Source organism: Camelus dromedarius, chromosome 3, assembly GCF_036321535.1.
Source record: "Camelus dromedarius isolate mCamDro1 chromosome 3, mCamDro1.pat, whole genome shotgun sequence".
NCBI classification, from domain to species: Eukaryota; Metazoa; Chordata; class Mammalia; order Artiodactyla; family Camelidae; genus Camelus; species Camelus dromedarius.
In genome coordinates, this window is record NC_087438.1 from 595,957 (window position 1) to 617,663 (window position 21,707).

Below are 21,707 nucleotides of genomic sequence, written 5' to 3' on the forward strand. Positions count from 1 at the left end.
AGAGGTGGTCAGCAGGGCCAGGGAGGTGAGGGCCCTTCCTGAAACCCACTCGCAGACAGTTGGGCAGTAGGTGGGTGTCCCCTCCTCTGTGGACTTGAATCTGAACCATCGGGTTCTCGGGACACAGCTTCAGCTTTGGACAAGCCTGAGTCCCTCCGGGAGGTCGGGAAGAGGGTGTCAGACCAGCAGGACTTCCCAGAGCACGGGCAGTGCCGGTCCTGGGCCTCGGCCGGGGGCGTCCCCAGGCCGGGAAACTGCTGCTGCTCTGTCCGAGATGAGAGGCTTGTGAATTTGTGCAGCTGGCTTTGTCCTTGGCTCCTCGGCAGTTTTTAAGGATAAAGCAACTTGGTGGTTGACTTGTGATTGAGTTTTTCCCAGTCATAATAAAAATACGTGCATTTTGTAACATGTCATACCTTGTTTAAAGTGAGTTTCCAAACAGAACCGGGCCGTCCTGCACCAGCACCGGCCACCAGCACAGACAGCAGGTGGCTTGGTGGGGCAGGCACACGCTGCAATGGGAACGTGTGTCTGTGTCTGCTGATACATGGGTGGGAGGAGGGTCAACACGCGTGCAGCACACGCCACTCCACACTCATGGGTGACCCCTCCCCACTTACTGCCCTAAAGGCACAGCCAGAAACACCGAAGCCCCAAACTGGGTTCGTGGCGCGGGGACACTTCCCGCCTTTGTCTGGGGCCACGTGGACCAAGGCTCCCGTGCTGGCGCTGGCTCCTGGTGAGTACGTCGCCCGGAGGAGCCGGTGCTCCTTCCCCTCTTCTCTCAGCCCTCTCCACGGGGTGTTCGTGGCTGCTTGAAAGTCCCTCGGGGTTTCCGAGTTGCTGCCATCTCCGTGAGCCGCGTCCGCGTGCTGGGAGGGCTGGGGGACGCGCACATCGTGGTGCTCCGGGTGTTGCAGAAGCAGACTCAGGCCGTGCCTGGTGGGCCAGAGGCCAGCGGCCAGGCAGGAAGACTGGACAGGTCCATGTTCCGGCCACATTCTGTTCACTGGCTGTGAGTACTGCACAAAGAGGTGTTTGCAGAGACCTTATCACCCCCGACCCTGGTCCCTTTCCCACGTGCAGAGCTCTCACACATGAGGGGACCTTTCAGTTGGCCCCAGCAGACCTGTCCAGCCCTGCGACTGTCCACTGAGCCCTTGGGTGCATGCTGGCCGACCAGCTGGCAGCTGTGATGAGGCCTGAGCTTTGGCCTCTTTGACTCCAGACCCTGGATTTAAAGACAAAATGTGAGGGAAACACCATCAAACAGACCAGAAGCTGAGTGAATGCTGCTTGTGGGGCTGGGAAGCAGGGAAGCCCAGCTCCCCGACACCAGTGGGGCCCAGGACGGTGCACTCGAGCACCAAAGGGACAGAAAACCACTTGAGGGTGTTGACTGCAGAAAAGATGCCCACCCTAAAAGCTGAGCTACGTTTTATTTGGTGGACTTAGTGGGGACTCGCGCCCGGGAGGCGGCTTCTCAGATGCTCTAGGGGAAGCAAGGGAGAAACCGGGACGTGCAGGAGTTTTTCAGCAAAGACCAGGTAGCTGGAACGTCAGACGGTGACTGTTAATTAAGGAACACCAGACGTCTCAAGTTGGGGAATTTAGCATTTCTCTACGCACGGGAAGATGCAGGCGTCTGGGCTCACTGAAGCCACCCCTGTGACGTGCACCTGAGCTGCCCGGGGCCAGGGTCCCGTGCCTCCCCACCCGAGTCCCCTCGGGGGCACCGCCCGGGGCGGCAGCAGAGGCCGGGCTGCCTGCTTGTCCGCATTCCGAGTTCCCTGCGAGCCCCTGGGGGCCAGGGTACTGTCTGATGACTTGATGGCACAGCGTCCTTTGTTTACTGGTGTGGCTGCCATACTTTTCACTCACGAGGTCAACAAGAAAGACCGCTTGTGAGCATTGATGTGGACACATTAACCAAACACCCGCCTGTGCAGAACCTGTCCCGTGGATGCGGTAGCTGCCCTGGGGCTGGGGGCGCGGGGCTGGGGGCCCACAGGAACCCACGTGTCGGGGAAGCAGAGGCCCCCCCTGGAAGAAAGGCTGGGGTGTGGCTGGAGGCGGAGATGGAGGAGGACTGTGCCTGCCCGGGGCCCTGGTCGCGGAGCCGGTTTCCCACGCTGAGTCCACCCTCCTTGAAGACACCACGGATGCGTGGTGAACAGTCAGGTCTTGCCACTGATTTAAGTGTAGACTTTGCAACTGGATCATCTCAAAGGTGGACCAACCTGTATCTTACAGGCCCAAGAAGGCCCCTTGGAGAGTGTGTTGCCAAATAAACCTGGAGCTGAGTGAGGGGAGCTCTCTGTGGCGCTCCCAGGGCGTGGCCTCTGGTCTCCGGCTGACCCCAGAGCCGGTCATCTCAGCTCCACGCCCCCCGGTTCCCCTCTGGACCCTCCGTCCACACACACCTGGTCTCCCTCCTGTGCCGCTTCCCAGGGAAGGGGAGGCCTTGTCTGGGGTCTCGGGGTCCAGTCCTGTTCCTTCAGCGGCTCCAGGCCTGCCAGGTCAGTCCTGCCCACCTGTCTGGACCCATGGGCCTGTGTCTCAGCTGCCCTGCCCATCCCTGTCCTCCCAGCCCAGAGGTGGGTCCAGAGAGTGGCGCCACCCTGCCCTGTGGACCTGGCCCAGCGCAGCCTGGCCTTTCCGGTCCACAGCACGCAGGCCGCGGGGCCACAGCCTCCCCACCCCCATCCACACTTCTTTCTCTCTGTTTCCCGGGTCCCTCTGAGCACAGGCAGGACACGGGTCACTCACGTCTCTGCATTCCTGGCACGTGGTGCAGGATGTGGGAGGAGACGGCCCGGCCCAGGGCCCCCCACCCCCAGCCCATCCCACCCCCACCCCGGGCCCCTCTCTGCCTCGTTTACTCTCTTCTGCCCACAGCCTTCATGCTTCTCTGCACTTGAGGGGAGCCCTGTGCTCCCACCACACGCTGGCCTTGCTGCCTCGGGTCCTGTTCCCACCTGCTCCTTGGGGCCCCACAGCTTGTCCCCGGTGCCACGCTCCTCAGCAGAGGGGCCCAGTGAGCTGAGGGTTACTGAGTGACTGGACGTATGGGCTCCCCGCCCCCGGCCCGCCCACCCCCACAACCAGATGTAGGACAGCCGCCCAGCCTGAGCCTGAAGGGTGGGGAGGGAGGCTCCCACCTCCAGCCAGCAGCTAAGAATGGGGGCAGTGGCCTCCCGTGGGCTCCATGAGCCACAGCTCCGGCGAAACACTCAACGCCTCCGTTAGCGTTGAGGGTGGGGCTCTGCCCCTGGGAGGGGCAGACCATGGACAAGCGCGTGCCCCCAGACCCTCCTCGCCCTCTGATGTGCCTGCAGCCCCGGGGTCTCCGTCTGGAGCTGATTCTGGTGGGGCTGCATCCCAGCAAGATCCTAGTTGGTGCCATGACGCTGGTCCAGAACCCTGCGCAGGAAGGGGCACCCAGGGCCCTGACCTCCTTGCACCTGGTGGCCCAGGCGAGCGCCCCTGGCCACTGCTGATGCAGGCGGTGAGGGTGTGCGCCCGGCGGCGCTGGGGAGAGCAGGTCCTAGGGGACAGGATGAGAAGGGGCTCTGGAGGGAGTGGTGGTCAGACCTCACTTACCAGGAAACCTGGGGAGGCCCGGTCGACAACGTGGAGGTGGGGAGGGAGCGGCGGGGGTGGCAGAGTGGGGCGTGCCGAGAACTCCCACAGAGGACGGTCAGCAGCTCAGAAATCACAGCTCATGAGCCCCTCAGCCCTGAAGGCTCCCCAGAAAAGATTCCAGATCACGGGAGAGGCAGTAAATGCACACTGACTGGGGCCACGGGGACCTGAGGGTCCTGAGCGTGGGCTGAGCAGGGGGAGGGCCGAGGTGCCCACAGAAGGCTCGGCAAGTCCAACAAAGCCCCCAGACATGTGCTCAAAGTCCAAAAGCATTTCTGTCAGGCTGCCACCAGTCAGGAGCTAATGTTTAAAGTTACCGTGTTGGTTAATTTCATGCCAACCTGACTGGCTCAGAGGCCCAGTGCGCTGTGAAGCGTGACTTCCAGGTGTGTCTGTGAGGGCTTCTGGAAGGGGTCAGCCTTTGACTCAGTGAACTGAACAAAGATTCACCCTCCTGGCTGTGGGCGGCACCGTCCAACCCGTGGACCACAGCTGTGACGGGAGGGCCGACTCCCTCTGCTCCAACCGGGCCGTGGCCTCTGGCCCTGGGCGTCGCAGGTTCTGGGCCTGGGGCCTGAGGACTGGCACATACACCGCTGGCTGCCCGTGCTCCTGGGCCTCCAGCCTGAGGGCAGGTGACGGGGCCTCTCAGCCCCCAACGTGGAGCGACCCCCGTAATCACACCTCCTCTGACGTCTGCCGGGGTGCGTCCTACCATTGTGAACATCAGCGTCGGCCAGTAAGTCTAATGGGGGACATACGCACCCTCCCCAAAAGCTAAGCTCCGAAGACACCCACGTGAAGCGGCGACGCAGCCCAATCGGAATCTCCAGGGGACGGTTTTGCAGCCGTCAAATAGCTGATGCTAACAGGGCAGGAGCCGCGATAACTAAGTCAGTGTGCGAGGCCCAGTGCGAAGCCAGGCAACGGGACCAGCGGGGCAGGACAGCGGGGCACGAAGGTTGCTGCCACGCTCGGCTGTCGTGGAGCGCAGGGCCATGCACCTCCACAACTGTGGACAGCATCCCTCGGCGGGGCCGTGGGGTCACATGGTCACTCCATGTTTAGCAAACCTAGGAACCGCCACTCCCTTCCCAGGGCAGCCCCAGCTGCGCCCCCACCGGCAGTGTCCTCCACACGCCTGCAACACGGGCTCGTCTCCTCTTCCTCGGTCACACCCACATCCTAGTCCGTGTGAAGTGCTGTCCCGTGAGCCCATGTATCAGATTAAAGGGTCCCCTTTAATCAGAGTCTTTGCTGGTTCCACCCGTAGGGAAACTGCAGGCTGGGTAATTCCAGCGAGCAGCAGCGTCTCCTTACTGCGCTGCACACGTACCTGGGGGGCAGGGGGCTGCTCCCTACTGACTCCATCAGCCTGTTGCTTTGGTTTGACTCTTTCAGCCAGTTCACATGCTAACTCTCCAGCCACATGATCAGACCTGAAATAAACCCGGGGGCGGGGTGCGTTTCTCCACACGTTTAATTTTCATGCTCGATGAGACAGGGCGTTCCCCAACACACTCAGATCTTCATTTTATTCTACTGACAAAATCATACAAAGAACCTCGAAAAGGCAAACACGAAGCCAGCGGCCACAGTTAAGAGTCCCACAGTTTACAGAACAGGAAGGACCTGGGGTGCAGACACAGACGTGGCAGGTGCTCGGCTGGGCCGGGTGTCGCAGAGGGTGGGGGGTCCTGTATGCGCAGCTGCTTCCCAGCCTTGACCAACCTGCCAGCCGGTGCACAGGGACCCAGGACCCAGGAGAGGGGCCTGAAGAGGAGGTACAAGTCACCACTGAACTGAGACCCCCGCCCCAAGCTCAGCTGTGGTGTTTGGCACACGCTCTGGCCGTGGTCATCCTGACGGTGACGCTGACCCTCCATGCTGCCTGACTGCCCCTCAGAAACATCTGGAAACACACGCTTAGCCCCTGCCTGACCTCAAGCCCGTGGACAGGGCCGATTCCCTTGGGAGCCCATGGAAACCAGAGAAAGCCAAGGACCTGGCTGTTCGGAGCCCATTTCACAGACACAACCTCCTTGTGGACGACGTTTATCACTGAAACTCCCCCGGGCGTTTAAATAAATAAATAACCCATACAGAAAGTGAGGCACAAATTACGGCAGCAACACACGGTGAACATGACAGTGCGTGTACAGTGCAAACAGTCCAGGATCACGGGAAGGTGCCTGTCGGTGCCCTGAATGTGGCGGGGACACCCCTGCCCCCACAGCCACAATGCCCCAGGCCCGGCGGTGCCGACGGGAGGTGACAGGCTCAGCTGGCAGCCGTGTGCAGTGGCTGCAGGGCCTCCCACGGCTGCACCCCGTCCCCTCTCAAGAGTGCGAAGCATGGAAACGAGGTTGCAGGAGCCAGTGCGTCAGACGCTGAACCGTGTGGCACTCCCCATCCTGAAGGCTCTTCCATTGCCGCCTGCAGTGGGGGATTCCCGGCACCCGCCATTTCTAGGGTCGCACCTGGCCTCCCACAGTCACCCACACCAGGTACAGCAGCTCTGGGGTGCCAGCCGGGCCGTCAGTGCGGGGAGACAACTGGTCACGAGCACGGCCCGGCTCTTCCACTGGCTGCTTCCTGGCACGAACCCCACCAGGACCCGCCCACCCACCCACAGACGCCTGCCCTGCGGTCCGCAAGAACCAGCGCATCAGCCCACTGCCGAGGGGACAGTCTTTACTCTGTCTCCATTTCAGAAACCCCAGCCCGGCTACTGAGAGGGGCAGGTGGGCAGCATTGCCTGGGGAGCTGACACGAGCCCTCAGCCACGGGTCAGCTTCAGCCTGGGGGCTTCTCCTGGCACCGTGGGGGGGCCGGGGGTCTGAGTGACCCTGACTGCACAACAGCCTGCAGGTCCAGCCCAGGGAGATCAGTTTGAGAGTCCAGGTGCTCCCTGTCTCACTTTGCCGTCAGGAGACGGACGGGCACAGACCAGGTCACCGCCAGCACCCCCGGGGGCACGGGGAGCACTGAGGGTGTCGCAACCTGCCCTGGGACGCGGGGAAGACTTCAGTCACGCGTCAGCTCTCGGCCTGGAGAGCCCCGGTGCTATCTAGAAACTTCTACAGGACACCACGCACTGGCCACTGCGCACTGCAGCACCGACCCCACCTGCCCAGTGCACCCCCAGGGTGGCCGAGCGTTAGGAGTAGATGGTGACCACCTCCCGGCCGCTGCCCCTGACCAGGAGGACCCGGTTCAGCCCCTCGGTCAGGACCTCGAGGAACTCCATATCTGCGGTGCGCTGAGTTAAGGACACAGCTGACCCAACCATGCAAGAAGCCAGAAGTGTGAAAGGGACAGCTTTACTCACCCTGGTCCTGTGTCTAGTCAGGATCGGTTTGAGAAAGAGGGGGAGGACGGGGGCGGCAGGCCCGGAGAGGGAGGGAGGGACTGTGCGAGGGGAAGAGGGGTGCTGACCCCACCCAACAGAGACCTCAGCTAGGGCTGCGGTCGGCCTACACCTGCAGCTGCCTGACCAGGAACCTGGAGGGACCCCCGTCCTTGCCCAGGGGCTCTGGGCACAGATCCAAGGGGAAGGATGCAACAGACACGTCCACCACCAGGACACCCAGACAGACCAGAAGTCCTGGCTCCAAGGAGGCATGGATCCCTGGGCGTGTGGTCCTCCTGAGGCTTAAAGCCCGAGGACCAAGCTGCCGGCCTCCTCACAGCTTCCTGCCTGCTGCCCCCCAGGGTGGGGTGGGCTGAACCCAGAGGATGGCCAGGCTGCACGCCCCCTGGGTGACCCAGGGTGGGGAGGACCTGTGACCCCCGAGGTCAGGCCTGGCAGCCTTGCTCCACGCAGCAGCTGACGGGGTTCCATGAGTGAGGGGCACTTGGTGCCGGGAAGGGCTCAGAGCGGAGCCACCGGCAGAACCTCGTGGACTGGGCCCCCAGGCTCTGCCCCGTCCCCCAGATGACTGGGAAAAGGCCGGGACAGGAGCTGGGCAGGCAAGAGCCTGCAGCCCAGAGCCGATGCTGTCCTGGAGCCGAAGCCGAGGCAGGAAGGCAGGGTCAGTGACATGGTTTCTGGGCCCATGTTCACCCCACTCATCACCTGAATTCCCCAGGTGTCAGCCTGCTCTCCACGGAGGCCTCTGTCACCCAGAGCACCAAGCACGTCTTCTATCTCCTCACCTCCACAAGTCCACACTGTCTCCTCGGCCCCGTGCTCACGCTGAGTCAGTGAGGGGTGATTCCTGAGACTCCCCAAGCCCAGCTTCCCTGGCCATCAATAGCTCAAATGTGGGGACCAGGCAGATGACAGGAACTGGGTCTGCTCACAGCCTCTGCGCCCGCTGGCCCACAGCCCCACACAGCCCCCATGATACAGCTCTGGTCCAGGCACCTCAGGTCACCCACATCCCATGCTAAGGGCCCCACTGCTCCCAACCCCAGCCCCAGGCGCCTCCCCTGAGCAGGAGCGGGGTGAGGGGCCCTCCCACCACATGGCAGCTGTCCCCCACCTCAGCAAGGGCAGCATCTGGGAAAGGATACAGTTCTCGTCCCCCTGTCGGTTTTTGGGGGGCCCCGGCATGTTGAGCAGGACCAGCTGGGCATCCTGGGACTTGTCGAGGATGACACCATTGAGCTTCACAGCCGTGTGCATCCTCCGGACGTTGGACTGATTCCTGTGAGAGGGAGACAGTCACACGGCACCTCCAATCTGCGGTCCTGGGCACCAGGCTGTGTCTGAGCCCCAACTTGCCCGCTTGGCTCCCATCAGAAAGGGCAGGTGGAGACAGGTGAGACCCGCCACCTGGAGAAGCCACAGGACGCGATGCCACGTGGGGCAGAGACAACAGCCGGAGGCCACTCCTGTGGGCGGAAGCGGAACCTTGGACGGCACAACGAGCCCGTTTCCAGGTTGAGAGGCGTCTCCGTCGAGACCCCTGCCCCGCGGCCAGCCCGTCCTTAAATGCAGCCCCATGAGGAACCTGCTGCCGGAGTGAGCACCACCTGCGGCCACCAGCCCAGTGGGTGAGGAAGGAGGGCCCGGCCCACCACCAGTGCCTGAGGCCTGAGCCCCTCTAACAGAGCTGGGGACGCTGGCCCAGTATGTGGCCACCGCGAGGCCCGCCCCGGCTCGTGGCCTGCCCGGACGCTGCTGCTCCTGGCCGATGGCAGCCGCTCCCACACCGGTGACCAGACCCTGTGCCTCACGTCCTCGCCCACTGCCCAGGCCCCACAGCCTGCTGCACACTGATGCCTCTCACGGTGCTCTGGGCAGCCAGCCTCCCAGGGAGGCTCCTCGGGGACGCAAGACTGGGGACGATGCTGCCCTGCGCCCGCCAGCAAGCCCTCCTCCTCTGCATCGGCCCCTCAATGAGCTGCACCCTGGGAAGCACACAGCAAACCCCAACTGGGAGGACCCAAGCCCCTGCGCCTGCACCTCCCTCTGCACAGCTGCCGGTGCCAGAGGCCACGTGAGGCAGAATGGGGGGCCAGTGCAGGGGCTGCAGCTGGAAGGAGCTCACCATGCCCAGGACACAAGAGGGGCGGGCGGCTGGGCAGGCAGACAGACAGACAGACGAGGCCGCCACGCGATGGTCGGGAAAGGCCCGCAGGACGGGAGCCTGGGCCACAGCCTTTGATCAGCTCAAACTTTAAGCCAAATAAATCCAATTACAACTGCCAATTACCAGGAGAAAACGGGGAAATGGAACCCTTGGTTTTCTCGCTCCAGTTTCATCAGATAAAATTACAGGCTGGGTCTCTGTTCTCGGCACAGCCAGGGGCCTTTGGTTCCGAGAACCATGAATTAGTTGCCTGGATGGATCCCTATTATCGGTGTGTTTGGGGACACAACAGCAATTCTAGAAACGTGTCTGTGACATTAAAGGGCCTCGGGGTTAAGAGTCTGACAACACATATAATCTTAAAATCAAGGGCCGGGCCTGGACATACCCGCGGTTCCAGGACTGTGGGCCCGTGGAGGCCAGAGAGGCCCGGGTGGCCCTCACGTGTCCAGAAGGTAACAGACACTTGCACTGGTTACCCGACAGCCAGCCGTGAAGACACCAAATGGGGAAACGCGTCATCACATGCTGAGTCTGGTGGAGAAGCGCTTCCCCAGCCAGGCTCTCTGAGGCTGGACCTGCGGTCAGGCTGGTGGGCTGGCCGGGGCGGGGGAGGGCGGGGGAGGCCCGTGGCCGGCGTGCTGGCAGGGTGGGATTCTGGCCCCTGGCTGCTGACAGCACACAGCCACAGTGTGCCCGCCACGGGGTCACCTGTGGGCTGACCTCCCACCTTCTGGGAGCTTCCCGCAGCCCAACCCCTGCGGCAGAGGCAGACTGGCTCTCCTGCCCGCTTCCCGCAGGCCCGGGACAGTGGCAGCTGGCTGCACTCGGGCCAGGCCTGCCGCTCGCAGCCCCTTTGACGGGGGGTTGGAGGGGACGCCTACTGCTGCGCTACGGGCTTGTGCGTTCTTAATCAAATGCTTCACCTGGAGGTCACTTTACGTTTATGGAAAAACAGAGCAGGCAGCAGAGTCCTGTGTACTCGCCCCCGGGGCTCCTTCGGGGACCCACACTCCCGCGGCCCCTGGGGCGTGAGCTGCTCGGGTCTAGGGGCTGAAACAGGAAGTCTGGCTACCGAGTCACGAGGCTCTGCTGGGCACCGGAGGGAAGACAGCCCGGAAGTCACAGGGGAGCTGGGGCGGACAGACAGACAGCAGCCCCTCCAGGCCCTGGATCTCTGGCCCTAACCCCCAGGGCCAGCCCCAAAAGAGGATTCACACACATCCCTTCTGACGAGATCAAACGCGGTTGCTTCCTACAGGGCAAAAAGGCACCGGGCGCTGCCGAGACAGAAGGAAATGCTGTCCCCACACAGCCGAGACTGGGTGCATCTGAACCCCGGGACCCTGAGGAATGTGGGTGAATCAAACTAACAGCTACCAGAACACTCGCCCTCCGCTCTGAGGCCGCTCAGGACCAACCCTCCCCAGACCTCGTCCACAGGCGCTGTTCAGAGAAGGAATGTCGGGTATGTGCCCCAAGCCACTCTGGGCGAGGGAGTGAGTTAAACAGGAAGTTCCTGAAAGCCAAGCAGCGCAGGGCTGAGCACGGACACATGGACGCGCGCACGAGGCCAGGCATGGAGAAGGGACACGCGCACACGGGGCCGTGCACACACAGGACTGCACATGTGTGTGCTTACGGGCACATCCACACAAGGGGCTCTGCACACACACACACACACACAGGGCCGTGCACACACTCTGACGTGCACGCGCGGGTCGCGAGGGGCAGTGCGTGCAGCGCATGCCAGGCAACCAAGTCTACGAGGTCCCAGGACTGGGAGGACTTACAGGTTTCCCCACTCTCTATGCGGAAGAGAAGACAGAGTGCACGTTACTTCCAGAGCAAACACGACGCGCCCGCTGACTGTGCTCCTCCTCCAGGGCATCTGTCCCCTCGGCCCAGAGAGCCCCCCAGGCCCTTCTGACAACTCGGGCTACGCTGAAGACCCAGGAGATGCCGCCCTGACTCTCCCATCCGGGACCCTCCTCAGGCCCAGCCACACGCCCACTGGGGTGCCAGCCCTGGGCTCCCAGCTCAACGCCACAGGCGGAGCCCTGGCAGGCAGATGGGCCAGCCTGATGGGCAGCCTGGAGGGTCAGAGCGGGGAGTCCGGCCCGGGGGCAGCCCCAACCTCCGGGTGCTGCAAGAGCCCCCGGAACACTGCCTGCCACCTCGCCACCCACTGCTGCCCACTTCCCTGCTAACTGGCCTGAAAGGAGGCCGAGGGGCAGCGAAGGGGCCCGTCCCCACTGTGGGTCAGAACAGGGCTGACACTCACGGCTTCAGGCTGAAGAGGTCCTTGAACCCAGACACAGCAGCGTCCTTGTTCCGATGCTTCTCGGCGATCAGCTTCTCCTTCGTCCAGGTCATCTGCACTCTGTCCGGTGTGGATGGGGCCTGGGTCCTAGCGGCCGCCGCAGAGTGGGACGCGGTGTGCCTGTCATGGATTAGCTGGGCCTGGCGGGAGGGCAAGGCAGCGCCAGTCTCACTGTGATGCCAGGTACCAACCCCCAGAGAGGAGCGAGCGGGCAGAGAGGCTGGCAGCCCCACATCCCCGGGGACGCCTGGATTGGCCCTCCCAGCCCCACGGGCATCCAGACCAAACTCAAGGCTTCCTCCTGTCTCCTCCTGCCCCAGCTTTGAAAGCCCAAGAAAGTACCCTGGTCTCCACATTGACAGGAGGCACTGACACCCAAGACTCTACCTGATGCAGCTCCACGTGGACACGTGGGCTCCACCCCGACCTGCTCACCTGCCTGCCCACCCACCCTCCCCCTCAGCCTTCCAGCCACCTGTCCACCCACTGACTCATCTGCAGTGCAGAGACAGCCAGGGTGCCCAGGCCCCGGGGAGGGGCAGTAAGAGCTGCGGAGTTTGGGGGGGGGGGGCGCAGCAGCACACAGGCGCCCTGGGAAGCTGCGGACGAAGACGGCGCTGACTGGCAGCCAGAGGGAGTCAGGGAGGCCTGTGAGGATGAGCGGTCGGCCCGTATGGCCAGAGTGAGGTCTCTCAGGTGGTGACGTGTGAGGTGGAAGGGAGCTGGGAGAGGGGCAATGAGGTGGCCCTGAGGGACTCATGTGGCTGCTGGCTTGGGGACTGGGGTGTCACGGGGAAGGGGGCCGTGGTGTTCAGTAAAAGATGGCTCCAGACGGGGGGACTGTGCGTGAGCAGGATGGCTGGGTGGACGCCAGCTCTGTGTGGACCGCACGTGTGAGCCCAGGGCCGCAGAGCCCCTGAGCCCGGCCTGGGTGGCAAGGAGGGTGTGACGTGAGCTGAGTGGGGAGGTGAGGTGGAGCAAAAGCCGCATCACCAGCTTTTCACAAACCAGGTGGCGGTGAAGGGCTCACAGTGACCTCAATGATCCCAGTCCCCACGGTCACGTGGGGTCTGGAAAAGGCAGGCCAGCCTTTTGTCGAAGGCGCCGGGACGACCACCTGTGCAACGAGCCGGACACGCACCTCCCTCTCGCGCTCCGTCTTGGACAGCTGCATCTGCTTTAGCATCTGGGACCTCTGCTCCATCACCAGCGTCTTCTCATAAGTGAACGCTGAAATGTCATTCTCAACCTGCAAGTTCCAAAGCGCAGAGGTAAACGCCAGTACAAAACTGATGCGTTCTCACCAGGCAACCCCAGTTACACAATGAGTGTGCCGTGCGTCCTCAGTGCCCTCGGCAGGTCTCAGAGCCCCGGGCCCCGAACTCCCCGAGGGGGGTGTGTGTGCACTACGTGTGTGCATGGGCGACCAGGAGTCTGTGAACGGCTGTCAATCGGAACGCCCTCTGCCCACCCCAGGACCCACGTTCACTAACACACGAGACACAGAGAGGAAAACACCACAGCCGTGGCTCTGGACAGGAGCCCGCCCACTGGAACCAGGAAAGCAGGTCCAGGCGTGGCTGACAGGAGGCGTTTTCGGGCTCAGGAGGGCCGCTCGTCAGCGCAGGGTCAGTCTGTAACTCCCCGCCCACTGGCCCGAGCTTGGTGGGGACGGCCCCGCAGTGCACCATCCCACGGTCCTCAGTCATGTTTGGTCCAGCTGGGGTCTTCCTCCCACAAACCCACCACCCAGTCCAGCCATGGGAAAAACGCCAGGCAAACGTAGACTGAGCGACACTGCACAAGGTGCCTGAGCCTCCTCAGAGCTGCCAGGGTCACAAGAAAGGGGAGAAATCTGAGAGGCTGCCACCACCAGACGGCACACAAGGACTTGGGGGAAGCGGAAGCCAACAGCCTGGGGGTGGAGGTGAGCCAGCAGCCCTGGGCGGTGGGTGTCCCGGGGACCCTGCAAATCAGAGCTACACCCTTGGGGCGCAACATGCAGCCCTGCCCGGCGCCGGCGCGCCCTCACCATCTCCACCACCTCCACCTCGGCGCTGATCCGCAGGTGGTACAGGAACATCTGTAGGTCCTTCTTCATCTGGATGCTGTTGTCGTCCACCTGGGCCACCGTGAAGATGCGCATGCGGCACTTCCGCCACACCTGGTGGCGAGGCAGGGCGGGGTGGTCAGTCCCACCGCTGTCCACCCCCAGCGTGATCCCGCCCCTGTATGCCCGCCCTCCCCTACCCCACATGGACCTGCCCCATGTGCCCCACCTCACCCCATGTGACCCCACTCCCATGCACCCTCCCCTCCACGCATGGACTGGCCCCATGTGCCCTACCCCCGACCCACATGGACCCGCCCCCTGGGCCCCCACCCCACCTACGCTCCCCCACCCCCGCATGGACCCGTCCCCTACATGACCCCACCCACAACCTGCCCTGAGCACTCCACCTTGTGCTGCCGCAGCAGGAAGGGCAGCAGCATGAGCAGACCCCCGTCGTGCACGATCCACCACACATCGATGTTCCCGTCGCTGAAGCGCTCCTGGTTTTGCGGGAACAGATCCACGTTCTTGGCCACCAGCAGGGCCTGATGAGCTGCTGTGGTGTCTCGGACAGTGTCTGCAGAGCGACGTGCACGTCACCACGTCACAGGCCCTGGACTGCGTAATGGCTGAGCCTGGGGTCCCCACAAAGCCCCACACAGGGTGCATCCCGCGCTCACACCCTCATCACTCCATGGCCCCGGCCCGGTAAGAAAGAGCCCCCGGGAACTGCCAAACGTGGGCTGGGCCCGGGGAGGGGGCTCCCGTCTCCAGGCTACTGAACGGCTGCTGGTTTTCTAGAAACAGCACAGCCAGGGCCTCTGACGGCCCCCGGGGAGCAGGTCTCAGCCCAGGACCCCGAAACCCAGCACAGGGCCCTGACCCACCGACAAAGTTCTTCCAGGAGAAGGGGCTGTCCTCCCGCTTCCAGGACTGGGGCCAGGCCATGAGCACCGTGTTGTGCTTCAGGGCCCCCAGGCCAGCCGACTGGATCAGGTGGGACATGCCGTCCCGCAGGCTGGACGACACCACCAGCTGGCAGAAGCCCTTGGTCTTCTCGGTGCACATGAGAGCCCGGATGTTCTGGGGACACAGGCAGGTCGGGGTGGGCGGTGGGCGGGCCCCTGGCCAAAGTCCCAGCCTCACACGCGGAGGCCGGAGGCTCAGCCCCACGTTGGTCCCCGAAGCCCAGGCCCGGTGCCACCCCCGCCACCCCTCACCTGCCACCCAGCCCCACCTCCTCGGCCTGCTGGGCCTCCGTGTGCTTGTCCAGGAAGGTGCCCTCCAGCACGGAGCCCACGATGGTCAGGCCCTTGCCGGCCTTGAGCTGCGAGGTAAAGGACAGCAGGCGGGGGTGCTTCACACTCTGCTCCGCGTCCAGGTTCAACATCACGAGCACCTGGGGCCTGCGGGGGGGGGGGGGGCAGTTACCACGTTCTCACTGACAGGCAAGACCCCTCCCGGGGCCGTGTGCCTGAGGACCTCTAGGGCCGAGGGGCTTTCAGTGCAGGTAAAATCCCAGCTTCTCAGGGGAGCCTCCCCATCTTCCTCCCAGAAGTGAGAGGACTCGCAGGGGTCCTCCACCCACAGCAGGTCCTCGCTAGGTCAGCTCAGCTCGACCCCCCACAGCCCGGCCCGGCAGAGCCCACCTCCACCCTCGCCAAGTCTCATCGCCAGGCAGTCAGATACGCGCTGATCACGCCCAGGCTGATGCACCATGGGCTCAGATGCCAGAACAACCGAGACAACAATGGGAGAAGAGGACGATTCCTCTTGGTAAAGTCTGATCTTAGGACTCCGTGACCTAGGACTCTGTGGGGCCAAAGGGCATGAGGAGGCTCTGGGCGCTCACCTCCAGTTCTTGGTGTGTGGGGGGCCATGCTCCACACGCAGCAGGGCGTAGCGGGCGGCGTTCAGTGACAGTCCCCTGATGCCATCACCCCACTCCTTTTCGGCCCTGTAGGAAGGGGCAGCAGTGAGGCCCTGCCCCCCGCATACCCAGGAGGTACCTGAGGGGCAGTCTCCCCGGGAGGCCCTGGGGTCTCAGAGCTTTTCTGACTGAGAAGGGGCTTCCCAGACCAGCCAGGAATAGGAGGGAGCAGGATCGGGGGGAGGGGCCCCCCTGGGTGGAAGGGCAGGGGGAGGCGCTGGCAGCTGTGTGGGACCTCAGAGTTGGGGCCATCAATGGGGCAGAGGGCGTGCGGAGGGGGATCTGTTGGGCAGGCAGCGGCCGGGCTCACCAGCAAGAGAAGTCACAGCCCCAAGACCCTCCTTCCAAACCACTCTGGAAAAGCTTGAAGGGGACTTCAGGCAGCACCGCTGGGGTCCCCCCATCCCATCCCCCCCAGAAGCCCCACCCCCAGGACCCCACCTCTCTCCCCCTGGAAGCGGGCCAGGGCGTCCAGGGGAAACGCCCCATGATGGACCAGGGGCTCTGAAATGCAGTTAACCTGACCATCATTTTGGTTTTTCATGGTGTACCTTTCAGAAATTTGGAAATCCCGCGCACGTCAGTTAAACGGATTAAAATGGATTAAATGGATTTCAAAGCTTACAAACAGCACGCTAAAAAGGTAGGCTTTTATACTCAGACGTAGATAAACCTAACGACTTGTAACAGATTGGAATCAACTACAAACAGCAAACGCGGCTCTCCATCTGTTAAAAGTCACAGGCAGAAAATCCTGGCGCCAAGTGTGGGCTTCGACGGCTTGGCCACTAGAGGTCCCTGCGCACTGCCCATCAGGAGGGGGCCCCACAGCATGGGCCGGCAGACCCCGGGGAGGCGGGAAGGAGGCGGGAGGGTGGCCCGGGCGCCGCGATGCAGCGGCTGCAGCTCACCCGCGGTACTCGATGTACTTGTAGATGCAGCCGGCGATGAGCATGGCGACCAGGGCGTAGTACCAGGAGCAGATGAACATGAGCGCGAAGCACAGGCTCATGCCCAGGAAAGAGAGGGTCCTGCGGGGACACGCAGCTCTAGGCCCCGCCCCTCGCCCGGCCCCGCCCCTCACCATCGGACCCCGCCCCTCACCCCGGCCCCGCCCCTCACGGCCGGAAACACCCCCCCCCCCGCAGGCATCTGAGCGGCTGCATTGAAAAGGTCCCTCGGCCCCAGCAAAAACCGTTCTTGTTACAGCAGTAACACAGCAATGACGCGGGTGATTGGCGCCTCCACCCCCAGGTCACCCACAGGAGACCCACTCAGAGACCACGCTCAACGCCCACTGCGCTCCCGGACGTGCCAGCTTCACGCATTCTCTAGGGTGTTTGCCGCACTGGGCATGTGGAGACCGGGCAGCCCCACACTCCAGCCCGGGGGGACAAGGGCTGAGCACCAGGCGCCACGTGGCTCCCGATGCCCGGGCGTCCAGGGTGACAACATGCACATGGCCCTCCCCAGCCCGGCCGGGCTTGTTCCGCAGAGCACCAACAGGGACCCAGGCAGCCACCAGCCTCGCAGAGCCACAGCACATCCCCGGGCCTGCTCACCAGTGGTAGTACTTAAAGCGTGGACGCCAGTTGGGCGTGCGCAGCAGTGTCTGCAGGGCGCAGGCCAGGTTCACAAACATGTAGCACATGAGGAAAAACCTGGGGACGCAAGAAGCAGCATGAGGGGCCCAGACAGGTCCCATGGGGTCCCTCCGAGCCCCAGTCACCGCCCCTCCTGTGGGGCCTGCCTGCCCCCCTTCGCCCACCACGTGGCCCCCTGCTCTGCCCACGTGACTGCCTGGCCCCCGTGCCCGCACCCATCCCTGCTGTCCCCTGGCAGAAGGCAGCCCCGGAGCAAGGGCTCACGTCCCCAGGGAGGCTGACAAGAGGCACCAGCGGCCACTCACATGGACAGGATGGGGGCCACGCTGTCCAGGGAGGCGATGAGGATGCCAGTCTCACAGATGAGAGCTGTGAGCAGCAGAGCCCACGTGGGCTCCCCGTTGGCCTTTCCGTGGCCAAACACCTGCAGGGAGAAGGGCAAGTGGGCAGGGGGCTGAGGAGTGGGGGGCTGTGGGAGGCCAAGTGGTTGGGTCCAACACAAGAGAGGTCAGGGATACAACAGAAGCAGAAATGGGCTTTCTACAGTGCATCCCAGACCTCCCCAGCCATGAAGAAAGCCTGACACCCTGCAGACGGATGATGGCCTGGGTACCAGCAGACCCCAAGACCCTTGGGGAAGGCCGGCCAGGATGCAGGGCGACACCCCAGGGTGCTGGTCGGGGGTCTCCTCACATCACCCCACCCTGGGAGACTTCTGTGAGGGCCCTTCACCCCACGTGGGACAATGGGCTTCCCGGAAGGAAGCCTTTCTACCTCCCTCCCGCACGGCAGTTCTGGGAAGGGAAATCCAGACACAAAATGCAGACCTCAGGGTAGGGGCTGCCACGCTGCAGGTGGGGATTGGGTCCCACTGTCTTTAACTGCTTTAAAGATCTTGCTCTGGGGCAGACCCTCAGGACCCTCCAGATGCGGCCCTTCCCGAGGGTCCCCTGCCCCCAGGAGGCCATGGCTACCATGCTTACCTGCAGGAAGGGGACGATGCCATCCCGGGCAATGGCCTGCAGCAGACGTGGGGCACCCGTCAGGCTCTGCAGGCCGGCCCCACAGGTGGAGAAGAAGGAGCCGATGACAATGACCCAGGGAGACGGCCAGGCCAGAGCGCCGATGACGAGGCTGCCCTGCAGGGCCTCCCCGAACCTGGAGGTGGGCAAGCTTTCAGACACCAGCTGAACACAGAAGTGTTCTCCCACCCTTTGAGTGGGACGATGGTGTCTCCCGGGAGCCCCTGCACCCCTGCTCTACTGGGTCCAAGGCTGCTCTGCCCAGCTCCAGGCTTCTCAAGTAGGAGAGGGATGGACAAGTCAGAGCCCAGCACACGGCCCCGGGGCTTCCCACTACACACATGCACACACACAGACACACACACATGCACACACACAGACACGCGCACACACACATGCACACACACAGAGACACACACGCACACAGACACACGCACACACAGACACACACACACAGAAAAGCGCGCGCGAGCAAAGCTAGAAACCCTGGAGCTAAAGTTGTCTTCAGGAAAACCAGTGCTGACCCCAGAAGTTTCCAGAAGCCATACATAAATGAGACCAACATACTTGTCTCGTAAGACCACGCCTTCGATGCAGGCCCCAAAAAGCACAATGCAGGAGAGGTCTGCGCTCGGGTCAAGGAAGCGGTGGGCGCGATGCACTGGCCGCAGGTGTGCCTAGACCGGCCCCACGCCCTCCCCCCGCCCCAACCCTGTCCCCACTGGGCCCCGCCCTGGGCACATGGCTGCATCCTGGCTCCACAGGGACCTCAGGGCACTCAGGAGGGTGGGCCTGGCCTGGAGCATGACCGCTGCAGGGACTGGGCAGGGGACCTCACTGGCTGGGAAGGGACAAACCCAGCGAGAAATGGCTCCACTGGCACCTTAAAGCCAGTGACCCACGGACAAAGCCGTGACAAGGGTGCACAGGCACCACTGTCACGGGACAAGCGTATCACTACATGTTACAATGTGTCACTAACACGTAACTGTGGCTACTACACGTGGGTCACGGACACCTCACATGCCACAACCAACCAAGGCTGGGGTCCTGATGTCCTATTCTCCATGTCAGGCCACCGGCCCAGCCCCTCTGAAGGTGGACGTGTGGTTAGGACTGCATGCAGTAGAGAACTCCCCCCACCCTGAGGTGCCAACAGCGCAGCAGGGAGCAGAGCAGGGTGTCGGGGCCACCTGCCCCAGCCTGGCCTTCCACTCTCCATACCCCAAGGATACAAATAAAAGATGTGGTCACAATGGCCAAAATGGTCCCCATGGGGATGGACTTCTGGGCATCCTTGAGGTCCCCAGACCGGTTTGAGCCCGCCATGATGCCTACGGAGACAGACAGATAGCTGATGGATCACAGTGCAGAGCAAGATGCTGCCACCCAGGCCCGTCTGGGCAGTCAGAATGAGGCCGGGACTCTGCACGACGCCAGGGAGACCCCGCGCCTGCATAGGCCGCCGTCCCTACGTTGGGCCTCCCAGAGCCAGCCTGGGCCTCACTGTCCACGCCCTGGGATGGCTGCGGCAGGGAGACAGGGTGAGCAGCCCCGGTGGGCAGCCTCCCCAAGTCTGCGGACAGGCTCCAAGCAGGTGCAGGAACAGGAGGGACAGACATGCTGACAGCCGCAGGCCTCTCAGCCGGCACCAGCTGGGTGGGGGCCACTGATCCCAGGCAGGCTGAGGGCCGTCCAGGAGCGGGGGTGTGTGTGTGTGTGCACATGCGTGTGAACCCATGTGTGCCCATGTGCATGTGTGTGTGCATGTGGGGGAGATGGGGGACCAGTCTGTGTGGAGCGCCCCCCGAGAAGTCAGCTGACCCACTTAAAAGGACAAGGACGGCCGCAGCTCCCAGCCTGTCAGCCCTGGTGCCCACTCCTAGCTTCCAGCATCACAGGGCCACTTCTCACAGCACGGGCCTCTTGGGAGAGCATGAGCAGAGCTCCTTTAAGCCACATGCCTCCCCGAGCTGCACTCCCAGAACAGACAGGTGCGTTTCTTGAGCCAAAGCAAAGAGGAAGGGGAGCGGTGTGCGGCGGAGCTGCGGGCGGCACCGCCCCACCGGGAACACGCAGGCCTCACCGGTCACAGACGGGAAGTAGATGCCGACCAGCAGGGTGAAGCAAGTGGCGATATCGGTGAGCACGTACGGCGGCCCGCCAGCCCCACTGTCCTCCGGCACGGCCACCGAGGGCAGGCCCTTCTTCTCCACAAACGCGCCCTTGTCCGCGTATGCGCTCCACAGGTTGTCTGTGGGGACACAGACGGGCTGAGACTCCAGGACCTGCTGGCGGGGTGACCACCCCCCACTGACCCCAGACCCCAGCTCCACAGAAGGATGGGGACACCTCACTCAGACTGACTGTTCTCTGCTAATCTCTAGATGAGAGATTTTAGCCTTTCAGTCAAGTTTGAACAAGAAAGTTACCTCCTACAACAAACGCGGCCCTGACAGCCGCCTGCGGGACCCCAGTGAAGATCTCTATTTAGAGGGAGTCAGTCAGTGATGGAAGACCCCCAGCACACACACACACAGCTGAGGTAAGCAGCTGGGCCCCCTCCCACCTGTGCTGACACCAGCCTGGCAGCCTCGCCTGCCCAGACCCTTCCCACACAGGGACCCCCCCCTCCGCAGACATCTCACCTCACCTCCCTCCTGCCAACCCCGGCCCCTCTGCACGCTGCCCTCCCCGCCCTGGGGGACCTGTTGGTGGCTGCCCGTCCAGGGGTTTGCTCTGCAACTTCCACCGAGAAGCCAGAACCCAGAATCCAGAAGAACCCTCTGGGCGTCAGGACCCCTGTGCTCCGAGGAACATGTAGGTGGGCAGCACGACAGCCCCTTCCCTCCCCGCCCCCATCTCGGCCCCGCCCAGCTCCACCTGCAGGACGAGGATGGTGTTACGGCCTCCATGTGCCCAACACCCACTGTCGTCTTGGCCTCAGACGGACACACGACAACTGACCGCCCACCACAGAGCAGGCAGCCAGGACCAGCCTGGTCTCTACCCTAGAAGGGCAGACCTCTCACCTGGAGCAGGGAGGACCAGCTCGATTTTTCTACGTGGATGAGCAGAGACAGCAAAACAAGTCACCTCTCATTAATTATTTTCCTTATTAACACCGTGACCCCATGCGTGTTGCTATGAGTTCCTAAAGATAAAGCATCCAACTCGAAGCCTGACCTGTTGTCGCCATGACACACGCGGCGTCCACAGCTCGGGCAGAATCAGCCCAGACAGGGGCCCCAGTGGGTCAGCAGCAGGGGACGAGCTGACAGCCACAGCTGGGGCAGAAGGACGGGGCCCCAGGGACTGGGCCTCGGACCACCCGCCCTGGCAGAGGCCGCCGGACGCTCACCCAGGAGGACGCCGCTGGCCACACCGGGGATGCCCTGGATCTCCGTGACATTGTTCTGGAGGAAGTACTGATCGCAGGAGGTGCTGGCCGTGGAGCTGTTGCAGAAGAGGCCCCAGAGCGCGGTGGCCATCGAGCCGTTGTTGGCGGCCTGGACTTTCGCACAGACGTCGAAGCCACGTCGGGACAGCGTGCGGTTCCCCAGCAGGCAGACCCTGGGGCGGGAGCGGGG

The 21,707-nt window shown here is 63.2% G+C and overlaps 1 protein-coding gene across 2 annotated transcripts in view; it reads right to left on the reverse strand.

Annotated features, from left to right (window-relative positions):
• Positions 1-5,107: 5,107 nt before the first annotated feature.
• SLC12A7 (solute carrier family 12 member 7) overlaps positions 5,108-21,707 on the reverse strand; it is a 40,097-nt gene continuing 23,497 nt past the window's right edge. For both annotated transcript variants that reach the window (XM_064479215.1, XM_064479216.1), the window contains exons 8-24: positions 21,479-21,690; positions 20,204-20,371; positions 19,353-19,451; positions 18,685-18,742; positions 18,079-18,253; positions 17,401-17,519; positions 17,054-17,152; positions 16,403-16,522; positions 15,414-15,518; positions 14,799-14,967; positions 14,449-14,644; positions 13,969-14,138; positions 13,541-13,672; positions 12,650-12,757; positions 11,470-11,648; positions 8,164-8,297; positions 5,108-6,897 (exon numbers count right to left, since the gene is read on the reverse strand). In XM_064479215.1, coding sequence (XP_064335285.1) covers positions 6,806-6,897; positions 8,164-8,297; positions 11,470-11,648; positions 12,650-12,757; positions 13,541-13,672; positions 13,969-14,138; positions 14,449-14,644; positions 14,799-14,967; positions 15,414-15,518; positions 16,403-16,522; positions 17,054-17,152; positions 17,401-17,519; positions 18,079-18,253; positions 18,685-18,742; positions 19,353-19,451; positions 20,204-20,371; positions 21,479-21,690 — 2,335 coding nt within the window. In that variant the 3' untranslated portion in view covers positions 5,108-6,805. The remainder of the gene's footprint in view (positions 6,898-8,163; positions 8,298-11,469; positions 11,649-12,649; positions 12,758-13,540; positions 13,673-13,968; positions 14,139-14,448; positions 14,645-14,798; positions 14,968-15,413; positions 15,519-16,402; positions 16,523-17,053; positions 17,153-17,400; positions 17,520-18,078; positions 18,254-18,684; positions 18,743-19,352; positions 19,452-20,203; positions 20,372-21,478; positions 21,691-21,707) is intronic.